At 32.8% G+C, this 12550-nt stretch overlaps 1 protein-coding gene across 1 annotated transcript in view; it reads right to left on the bottom strand.

Moving 5' to 3' along the window:
* Positions 1 to 10953, bottom strand: part of LOC106130871 (zinc finger protein 177) — a 68094-nt gene extending 57141 nt beyond the window's left edge. Inside the window, exon 1 of the mRNA XM_013329805.2 lies at positions 10765 to 10953. Within this exon, the coding sequence (XP_013185259.1) occupies positions 10765 to 10953 (189 nt within the window). The remainder of the gene's footprint in view (positions 1 to 10764) is intronic.
* Positions 10954 to 12550: the final 1597 nt, after the last annotated feature.

Genomic DNA, 12550 nt, shown 5'->3' with positions numbered 1-12550 from the left:
CATTCAGTTTTTTCAAGACTGTTAGCTCTGTCTAAACCGCAAGGGATATAGACGTGACGTGAATTGTATGTATGTATGTATAAGATTCAAACCTGTTGCCAGATGCCTAGCCCAATGCATTTTACGCCTAATCGTAGACAAAAATCTTCACCTCTCGACATTTTCTTCAGCTATTCAATTTTGTATAGCACAACATTTTAATTGTGCGTTTTAGTAACGAAAGCAGTGAACAATAGGTGATTAGGTTTCTATAGAGATCACAACACGTCGCAACGGGCCACCATTGTGTTTAGCCATTCACTCAAAACTTTATCGATTAATCGAATTATCGATATATCGATTCATAATTTGAGCGGCTAACAAGGGACCATCTGTATTAAATTAATTAGGTTCATTGAATATAGAATAATAATTAATTTGAACTTTACTTTTTGGAAGCTTAGAAAGTTAATGAGATAACTAGCTTAAATCTCTACAAATTTTAACTTATTATGTTATACCAATGTCAAAGCTATATTACTGTTCAGTTTCTTAAAAAACCTCTTCAGAAGTTTTTGCGTAAAAGAGTAACAAACACACACATCCACGCTTATCCTTACAAACTTTCACAAATTTAATATTAGTAAGATGATTGATGCAATCGAATTTATGGGGCAATTTACTATGGTTGATAAAAACATTGTATTATCATCTATCTCTCTCACTCTCTTTAAAAACATCTATTTACTGACTTCATTTTGAACCGACTTCCTAATTCAACCGACCTGCCTTATTCTTCTGAACTTTAGATTCTGAGAAAGAATGGGGCATTCGATATTTAAAACTTATATTATATCTCGTGGTATTTGCGATAGGCAGCTATATCCGTGTTGAGAAGCTAGCTACTAACACAAATATGGGCCACTAAATAATTTGCTATTTAATAAATGACGCAATTCCATTAGTAGCAAATTAAATGCTTCCGTTGTAAGATTAAATCGATCTTCAATATCAGATAAAATTTGACAAATCTTGTTTATAGTTAAACTCCGATGCAAAAACGGAGGGTGATATTACTTTATTGTGTCTGTATTTATGTCTCGTCATAACCCCACGACAATTGAATGGTTATAAATAGGTAAGGCTTTTTAAAAATAAAATTTTCAATCCAGACATTATTTACCTTTAAAACAAATTTGTAAACATACCTTAATTGTCTCACACAACCGGCTGAATGAAAAAAAAAAAAGATTTTATGAAATCTTATTGTTTTTTTTTTTTACTTAAAAAAGTTCGAGACTTGTGTAAGAGTAAACTCATAATCAATTTTTAAATAAACGATTATGAAAATTAAATTACACTTCTAGAAAATTCGAACTACTATCGCAATGCGAATCTATGAATATGGAAGTACTTTCGCGAACAGAAGTTGTACTAATCTATAGTTGTGTCCCTTTAAGATATAAACATGTTAATCTACGACTTAGTAAACAAGATATGATAATGTAACTTATTATTTATGTTACCTGTCTCCATTATAGTCATCCGGTCCAGCGTTTAACCGACTTTAAAAGTAGATATTCTGTATGATACATTTTGGTTACGTTAAAGTTAGTCTTCTTAAACTATAAATCGATCGATATAATCGATCAAGTGCCTTTCATTTCGGTAAAAGCTTAAGTTCCTTTTCTTTTGTAAGTGCTGCTTAATTCGCGCCGGCTAACCCGTAAGAAAGCTAGAATTGAAATAAAAAATATAGTTTTTTTAACCTATTTACAAAGAAGATAATAATTAGTTGAAAGAAGTTCCTTTCAAGTATCATAAACATTGATATTCATTGCGTGATCTAAATAAATATATAGTCTCGCATTACGAGCCTCTCATGAATATATAGTTGCATCGCTTCTGGCACCTCTATGAGCTTTCCATTTGAAAGCTCTAGTAAGTTACTATGATGGGTTATTTATTGTATTATGCAAAAACTGACGTATTTATGCCAAACATACAGTTTGTCTTGTTAGCGTTATCAATATGGATTTATTTCTCAGACTGTAAGAGAAAAAAACGACGTAATAAAATAATGATTAATTTTTGACTGACTCTTAATGTATATATATATATATACAATTGCTTTCAGTAAGCAACTTTATTAAAAATAATATAACTTAAAGAACCAATTGAGAAAATTGCAGTGTAAAATTAATGAGCACTGATGATTAAATAAAAAAAAATGTATATTTATTACTGAGATTTTAACTCAAAAAAATCTTAACGTCTAACCGCCGTTTCTTAATTCACGTGAAAGTTTAATTAGCTTATAAAAAATGTGAAACCTGTCATTTTAAGATTATTATATATTTATTACCTTAATACTTACATACTTAGAAAGTTTTTCCAAACAATAGCGACAAATCACCGTTGACCATAAACACGCATTTTTCTTCACGTAATAAGAATAATAATAATGGATTTATTATTGAACCCTACATTCAATCCTGACAGCTGAACGTGGCCTTTCAGTATTTCCGATACTTTTAACTCTGTCTACCTCGTAAGAAATAAAGACGCGATTAGGTATAATGTAAGTATGTTTTTAAGTTTCAACAACTTAATATAAAACCACCACGATTTAGGAAGTCAATTAAATCTTGCTCGTATACTGGTTCTCAACCTTTGGCAATGTAAAAACAGTATAAGTTACCACACTAGAAAGAGTTTCATTGTTCAAAGACAAAAGCGAAAGTTCATTCAATATGAGATAATTAGGTGTTTCACCTGTGTTGCGTCACATTAGTTTTTCCGCGATTGTATGGGCACTGAACTTGGGACTTCTTATACGCTATTGTGCGATTTGACGGAAGCGTCAATGGAGATGAAGAGTACCCGATTGCTATCGTTACGATGATTGCGTACGTACCTATATTTAATTACGTCTTTATTCTTGACGGGGTAGACAGAGTCAACAATCGTAAAAAGGCTGTTAGGGCCACGTTCAGCTGTTAGATTAATGATGGAATTGAGATTCAAATACTGATAGGTTGCTAGCCCTTCGGCTCCAAGAAGAATCACAAGTTAATAATACCCTTTATTGACTTCTACAACCTTCACGGGAAGAGAAGCGGCACATACATATATACATAATATGAATTAGGACATTTATACCTCTAAAAGTACCATTAAAATAGCATACTTAATATAATATATTGCTATGCTATTTTAATTGGATATTATCCCATCCGCACGACCCAGACAAATTAAATCCCTCCCTGACAATAGTTTGGGAGCTGTGGAGGGCTCTCCGTTGATGTATCCCAATGGTTCATCAAGGGACAGATCTCCACAGCTGCAGCCATCTCACTTTAGAACAAAAGGTACCAAAGGGCCTCTTCATGTTGGCTTCGGCCCCATGAACACCTCCCGAATGACCCCATTGGCCCGAGTACATTATACATTTGTTTGAAATGTCATTGAAATACTGACAGCCAACTACAATTTATTGTACCAAATCTTTTTACAACATGTAAAACATATGGATTTGAAGCAAAGAACTGAGAATGCAATCGAAACGTACGGCTATGACGAAAAATATTGATGTGAAATTGGCATTTTGCTATGGCAGTATTACAATACAAAATATTATAGCTAAATCAGTAACTGGTTATAAATTTACTTTCTAGAAAAAAAAAACTACCATACATCTAATGTGACAAGCCTAATTAAAAAAGATAAATTAAACATGCTCCCAATAGTTTTCATTTATCCACATATTGAGGCGTGAAGGAAGAGGTTAAAGAAAGACTATTACTAATATAAACATCTTTCAAATCATGAGTTCTCATTATAAATTCATATTATTTATAATTAAAAGCCTTCATAAGCGTACTACGGTAATTATCGAAGTTTTTTAATTGATGAATCACGATGATTTGTTTTGGCTTCGATATAAGTTCACAAGTAATATAGCACAGCGCACGTATCACGTCTTTATTTGTTGCGAGGTAGACATAGCCTAGTTACAAAACAAAGGCCACGTTAAGGTTAACTTTAGGATAAAATTAAAATTTTGCCATGTGGTTGACAGCATTTAGTATAGGATCGTATCTTTTCCATGGATGCCGTAAAACTCGACTAAGGGAAACGCTTCTAATAAACTGGGGATTCTTCTTGTAGGCAATGGGTCATATCACTATTTTAATCTCAATTCTAACTTAAGCCGAATAGCTGAACGTGGCCTTTCAGTCTTTTCAAGACCGTTGACGCTATATACGTCGTGTGCGATATAGATTTTATTATATGTATGTTAAAATTTAGAAATAGACACAGGCTAACCCATGGCCTAAAATAATATACACCGTGGTATAAGAATACACTTATCGTTTAACTTCTTTTTAAGAGCAAATTCTTGTTGTATTTTCTTTGTTTTTTTTTTATTTGTTGTGATATATTATTACGTTTCCTTTTTTAATTTGATCATTATATTTTATTTTATCGGTATATCACTATCATATTTGCATGGTCCCATCATCCGTCAGGGGTTAGTGAACAATGCTATGAGATTTTAAAATTGGAAGACAGTCCCAAACAAAAATTTAAAAAAAAATCATGAGAAGCGAAAGTTTGAAGTTAAAGAGATTCCATTTATAAAAATTACAATACAAAATGTGTTATAGATCTCGTATTGAAGTTGGCTGTGTACTGATTCGAACATTATAAATGGCGGTTGTCATAACATACGGAACAATCATAATTAGGGTCTTGTGTTGGACAAAAGTGAGTACGTAATGAGAGGCAGACGGCGCGTGCTTAGAGAGACGAAGCTACTAGATCGCGCGGTGTAAGTTGTAAGATGTAGCGTTTTTCAGAAAAAAAAAGTAAAAAACTAATAATTTTGAACCGCATCGGACGATTTCTTAACTAGCGAAATTAAGACGTTGTTTTGTCAAAAATTATTTGTGTTTCGGGTATATTTTAAAAAAAAATTGTCAAATATCCTCATATCTGCCTTAACGTTTCCCATCAACATGCTCATATTATACGGAATAAGAAGGCAAGGCATTTGTTTCAAAATAAACTTCTAAAGTCAGTATTTTAATTTGTTAAAAACTTAAATACTAAAAACATACGAGTACATACAGCTAAACGTGGCCTTACAGTCCTTTCAAGACTGTTGGCTCTGTCTACCCCGTAAAAGATATAGACGTGACTATATGTTTGTATGCTTAAGACACAGACATACTCAGATAAAAACAGAAAGATACGTCAAATAGTTCAACGCTTCATTTGAAGGTTTAAGAAAGTTTATAAATATGATTTGAAAGTAACGGAAGGACAATCTAATGTCGGTTACATCTACGTTCCATTTTGTACAATTTTGGCAACAGTCCGGATGATGCTACTATAAATGTTAAACTACTTTCGTAAGTTGCCATAATAAGAACGGATTTGGTGGTAACATGTGGATCGCTTCCTCTTCCTTTTTATGTTACGTCGGTTGAAAGAACTGCTAACGAAGAGAAATTAATTGTTTTAGACAATACTTTAAAAATACCTACATAAAAATTGACCTCTTTAACAAGTCTGGGTTGCCAGTATATTAATCAATTAACCGGCCAAGGATATGTATACATACATATAGTCTCGTCTATATGCCATGCGGAGTAGACAGAGTTGAAAAGTCTGAGGCCACGTTCATGGCTTTATGATGGAATTGAGATTCAATTGGAATTGAAATTCTAAGACAATTTTAGTACTACACGTAATTATTAATAGATAGAAATTAAGTAGTAACTATAAATAAAAAGAAACTGTAACGTTTAAACGTGACGTTCGTTACTCGCACTTAATTGAGTATACGTAACTAAATTCAGCCCTACGAAGAAATGTTGAGTAGGTATGTTTCTTTAAGTACTTATTAAAAAAATCTTTTAAAACTACTTATAAAAAAAATTAAAAACAACTACTTATTAAGAAAACAATTTATTGACCTATTACTAATGCTTTTTCTTTTTCTGTTTTTGAATTATCGTTACAAGTACGATATTTTTATTTATTTACCACTGCTATCCAATAAAACAAGATAATATTCAGGATTATTTCGAGAAAACTAAGTTTCTGTGATTATCGACTAGGCTAACAACCCTATAAAGGTTTTAAAATTGGAATCTATAAATTTCAAAGAATTTTGCAACAGTCATATTTTTGTTCATAAGATTTTGAATGTTGTTATTGAAAACCAATGGCGCCAAGCGGAATAAGGCACCCGCGCATTGCGATCTCGGTTTTTTGTACGATCTGCGCATACGCACCCGTCTGCACTTGTTACCAAACCAGTACTTGGTGAAAGTTTATGCATGCGATAACACCTGAACTACGATCGCTTCCGGCTCAAACGCCTTGGGTGTTTTTTTTATATAGATAATATTTCTAATGCGGTATAGTTTTTGGATTAAAGTGCGGATGTATTGGTCATTATGTGCTAGTATTTATGGTTTCCATGCGGTGATACGCAGAGATTTTGATGGGATATTACAATTGAATTGTGTTGCCATGTTCGTCTTAATTTTGCTAAAAAAACTATTTTTTTTTCTGTGCAGTTTATTGTCTTGGTAGCTTTCATAATTTTTCTTATGAGACAATATAACTAGCACGTTTACCTCACGATGAAAAAAAATATTATATAGGTATACCTATTTATATGGGGAAAAAATCATTGGATAAGTAGTATATCCATATTTTATAGAATATCAAAAGAATATCACGTCTAAAGTTTATTTTTTCTAATACCGCGTCAGTGCAATCATGCGGTTGTGGGTTTTTGTGCTCGTTGGCGAAGAGGCTCTGACCAGCAGACGTGAGGTTCGATTCTAACAGCGCTGTGGTTTGCTAATGATCTTTTCTTTGTACTTTAAAAACTATTGTTGTCTCTTTTAGTATATATAAAATACTTAGTATCTAAATAAATTGTTCATGTCAATTGTAGCAAACGTTTTCAGCAATGGCAGCAACTTCTCAATGTTCTTAAATAAATATTCGGCAATTTGAACCCAGGGTATTCTTAGTCGGATTCCTAAAGCTTTCCCAAGGTTCATGGATATGTTGTGCTAGTTAATTAAATATTTTTCTTTGAACAACAATACCTACCTATAAACCTGTAGGTTACATCATTCTACACTTTAAACAGCCGAACAGATAATAAAATGATCTTACTCCTTTATTTTAGTTTTTATATTTGGTCCAGTAGATGGTAATAGCAGTCAATTGATCTATATTTTATACATACAGTCACATCTATATCCCTTGCAGGGTAGACAGAGCTAACAGTCTTGAAAGGACTAATTCAGTACGGCCACGTTCAGCTGTATGGCTTTTATTGATAGAATTGAGATTTAAATAGTGACATCGCCTACAAGAGGAATCCCAAGCTTATAAGGCTATCCCTTGGTCGCCTTTCATCCGCGGGAAAAATATATGAAATGGTCCAATTTGTGCTTTTATATCTTCCAAATACTTAATTTTTTCGCAATTTCCAAAAAAAAAATAAGCAAAGAGGCGTTAGGTGCATCTAAGCACAAGCAAAGATGGGAGAAAGAAATACATATCATAGACATAGGCAGAGGTTAAATCCTTCTACTCGCCACGTGTACTACGTACATCCCTCTCTTACATCATACAATCATCGAGACAATGTAAATTCGTCGATTTAAGGTAAAACTGGACTCCCATATCATTATCGTGATCACTTCGAGAACTACAAACGTAATAGCCCACTGGGCACGTGCGTACTAGAATCGAATGCAAATAGTATTTTGTGGTCAAGCCCACTCCGAGTGGTCAAGTTGTTACAGTTATAATAGAACCTTGGGATTGCTACCGGTCACCTTAACTAGCGATTTAAATCAAATAATTGTCTGCCATACACACGTCTTTATTCCTTTACGAGGTGAACAGAGCTAATAGTCACTTCATACAACTTTACAAGTTTCAATCTATTTAAAAATCAACCTAAATGTAAAACTGTTTAATAAATTTCCTTTAATATGTTGATGTTGTGATACAGGTAGACTACTTACTAATTGCCGTGTGGTTACCAGCACTAATAGAAAAAAAGAATAGGACCACTCCATCTATTTCCTATAAAGGAGTAACAGATGACTAAGCAATAGACTTATAAGCTTGGGATTCTTCTTATTGGCGATGGGCTAACATCTTGTCACTATTTTAATCTCAATTCTATCATTAAGCAAAACAGTTGAACGTGGCCTGTCTGTCCTTTCAAGATTGTTGGCTCTGTCTACTCCGCAAGGGATAAAGACGTGATTGTGTGTATGTTTGTACACTTACTACCTAATTCAGTAAATAAATGTAGCATGTAAGTTCCATGCTCTAGTAGTGTACTAAGAGGCGTTTTCCTGAAATTCCCGCGGGAATGGCGTACTCTACTAATTAATTCTTTCTGTAATAAGTATAGCGGTTACCACAACCGATTGCAGCCTTAAACTTCCTAGTGTTGCATGACTGTAAGTACAGGTAAATACGTTAAATTAACTAAGTACTTCTCGTAATAAGAACCTCATTTGCAAGAGAAGATTTTTCTCTATCTAATGAGATCGGGTTAAAAATTTAAAAGAAGAAAGAGAAGCTTTTTTTTTCAATGATACTAAAAAAAAGAACAAGAAGCTGTTTAAATTAGGAATCTACGAACATACATTGTTGGGTCTTGGATTCATGATATAGGAGTATTTAGTTCTAATTTCAAATAAAACAAAACATTTTCTAAAATTATTCGCTGTATTAGAAAATGGCACCTTAAATTAAAACGTATACTCAAATGACAAAAAATTAATAAAAATTTACTTAATATATTTTAAGTTTGTATTTTTTCCGTGTAAGTAGTAATAAATTTAATTTTATTACAGTTTCTTATAATATTTTATTAGTTATTAATTCACGATCGTGACTGGATTGAGCAATAGTTCGAGTGAAAATTAATTAAATCTAGCGGCGCAGTTCCGCAGAACGAATTTCATGACTCCTTTAAATTTCTATAATTAAATTTATATTTCAATTTAAAATATTTTGGTGAGTAAAATTGGATATTAAATTTATTTTTTATAATAATACATATGAAACGAGTAGGTACCTAAAATTTTGCGACAGTTTTGACACGCGCGCTTTATAAACTTTAGAAGTCTTGCAAGCTTTAATTGACACTGGGTTTGTTACATTCTTTTATACCTAAATATTCAACAAATTATATTCTAACTTTTACTCCCTTTTTACGAAAAACGACGTACACTCAGACTAAGATTACCGCAAATCCCAAGGAATAAAAGTTATTCAGTCTTTTTCATTGTTCTTAACTATGCATGAACAGATTTTAAAGTTTTTTTTTTCACTTTATTTACAATACAAATTACAGTATAATTAAGTAAATTTAGTTTAAACTTAAAAACTCATATTTATTATTTTAACTTTTTTTTTAAATAGTAATGAGTGTAGAGGAAGCGGGAGAGGTCTGTTAGGATCGTAGCAAGTGGAATTTCATAGTCCCTGCCTACCCCAATAGGAAACAGGCGTGATGGTATGTATGTAACTTATTTTGTATTTATAAAATAAGTTAAAATAATAAAAATGTTGATTATTTATATATATTTAATGCTATTTTAAATTAACTTCTTATTTTTCGTCCTTGCCCTCTAATCATGAATGTTTACATATGTATATAGTCACATATTATTATATCACCCTTGGCAATAAACAGAGTCCACAGTCTTGAAAAGACTGTAAGGCTTTATGATGGAAATGAGATTTAAATAGTGACAGGTTGCTAGCCCATCACCTACAACATGAAAGTTATGTAGTATAATTATATATTTATACTAGCTGTCCCGGCAAACGTTGTTTTGCCATATAAATATTTTTTAAGTAATTTGTAGTTAAAAAAAATTAAGTGTTGACAACCCTTAACACTTAGGGGTATGAAAAATAGATGTTAGCCGATTTTCAGACCTACTGAATATGCATGCAAAATTTAGTTAAAATCGGTAAAGCCGTTTCGGAGTTGTACGGAGACAAACATTGTGATACGAGAATTTTATATATAAGATTAAATTGAATATTTTACTCATATTATTAACTTATACAAATACTTTGCCAACACCTACAGCATGATATGTTGCTTCAAATGTCAATTACAAGGATATCAACAAGTGACAAGTTTTTATTGCTCGCATTTTTGTGACAAAAAACATTGGTTTGTACCAACATAAATTTATATGCAAATTGATATTATTAATTTAGAAAATCATTAAAGAAAAACATATAATGATTAGTTTATACACTATATGTGTTTCTATATAAAGTCATTTGTAAGTTATGTTGTAGATATTTATAAATATAGTTTCAAACAATAAAACTTTGTTATTGTATGTAGTTGTGCATTATGCAAATTAACTGAAAGAAAAATAGGTACTTTGTCTTAATTTTTTTTAAAGTTATAATTGGTAACCTACAACAGTTATAAAATTTTATGTGATTTCATTTAATAATATTTACCGTAAAATGGTAAAGAAAATCATCGATAATACCTTCAAACACCAACTGAAATCATGTCCGACTGGTGTTCAAAAAACTATTTGTTTATTTATTTTTTAAAGAAGTAGTATGAAGTAAACATTTAGTTTGAACAGTGATTTAAATTGTCTATTTTTTTAATGTCATTTATCAATTATTAATATTGACGTAATACAATATTACCATACATTTTAATGGGAACACAGTACTTACGTCATGGTCAGGCACGTGAGAATACACATGGAGCTTATCAATCCGAATTGTACCCTGGAAAGGGTACAGAAGTGTACCCCTTTGCAGCTCATTGGAGGTCCACACGCTTACCGAGGCCTCCCGCCCCCTGGCCCCACCAGGCCTCAAGGCCAAACTAAGGTCCTGAGGGATCAACACTAAAGTCTCCATTTTCCAATCACAGTTCACCAAATAAAAAAAATCAATATTCTCCCTCGTCCATCACAGTTAATAAGCTAAAAATTACTTAAAAATCGTCGTATCGATTATCGACTATGTCGCATCGAATGATCGATCGTTCAAAAAAATGTCAGAGCGGATTAATCACTATCACCGGTCTCGCAAGTTCGTTCACCGAACTATATCGGCGCGGTGATGCGAAGGATGCGCGCGCGCTCTTCACCGAACCAGCACTGAAGGAAGCTTAACATTGACCTTAGTAGCGGCCGTGATCGCGTTTACAGTTCATTTTTTGTTCGATAAAAAGGAGAGGAGTAAAGCCCTACTGCCAAGTTTATCACTCATCAGATATTACACTTTGCTGCGTTGAAATAAAGGTGGTCAGGCTGTAGTGGTAAGATTGTAAGGTGTCTTAAGGTGCTCCCCTCCAAAGGCGGCACCTGTCTACTCGCGCGCCGCCCGTCAGAGCGACTTGGATCGCGGCGAGGTGCGCGCGCGCACCTGACCTTTTTTAATCGTTAGCTTTTTCAAATTCCACACGACTGGCAGGTGGCAAATTCTGATAGATAGTTTTTCTGCGTTCTGTTTTTAAACGTCTTTTTGAGATTATTAAGGAGATTACTATCTATGTTTCTTGACAAAATGAACACTTACCTATCTAATAATTATACTACTATTGTCAATGCGAAAATTTGTAGGAATGCTAAGTACTCTTCATGCAAAAACTACTGAACGCTTTTGGGAAAAATTAAACAAACAAAAAATAGCTAATACGAATAGGCTACATTTACACGTGAGCGGATGCTAGTGACGTTATAAAAATGTCAGCTGTCACTTTAAGGTATATTTGATATGGACAGAGCTGAGATTTTGGATTATATGATCAGGGTGACATCTCGTTATTCGTGTTCAATGAGTTTTTAATCATGACTTGATAAGCCGTCATGTTGAAGTCGATCAAGGGGCTCGGTAAAGATTATTTTCTCTGAAAGCAATATGTCACTATTGATTGACCATATTTTTACTATACATAAGCACGAAAAAAGGCTAAACATGACATAATGGTAAAGTTCATATTATCCAGGTGTTCATTCATATACATACATATGTGCTACTAAAATTAAAATATATTTTTTTGATCGACGGATAATTGTAGGTATATATTATATAGATATAGATTTAAGGTGACTTAGTTAATTTTTAGATTCTTTTTTTATCTTTTAGGCTAAGGCTGGCAACCGTTCAAAACCAATAATACTTATAAAAAAATAAATTTAATAAGACAGAAATTTACAATGATTTCCCCAATATTTTTTAAATTCGAAGTGAGTGACAGCCATATTTAAGTATTCTATCAAGTTCAGACCTCTATCTATCTCAGCAAGGGTAATAAAAAATATTCCCTTTAAGACATTTCGAAATATTCCCTTCATTTTTCTATCAAGAAGCTTTTCATCTTCATTACCACAAAAAAAAAATAAAGCAAGATGAAGTTCTTGGTTGGAGTACAAGTACGTTGGAGTTTTGACGTCGACGATTGTCTAATATGGATAAGTCAATTACAAAGGTTACGGAGGTCAGACGGGAG

This window comes from Amyelois transitella, chromosome 14 (genome assembly GCF_032362555.1).
Source record: "Amyelois transitella isolate CPQ chromosome 14, ilAmyTran1.1, whole genome shotgun sequence".
NCBI classification, from domain to species: domain Eukaryota; kingdom Metazoa; phylum Arthropoda; class Insecta; order Lepidoptera; family Pyralidae; genus Amyelois; species Amyelois transitella.
The sequence above is the reverse complement of the archived record's forward strand: the minus strand, read 5'-3'. Positions and strand labels throughout refer to the sequence as shown.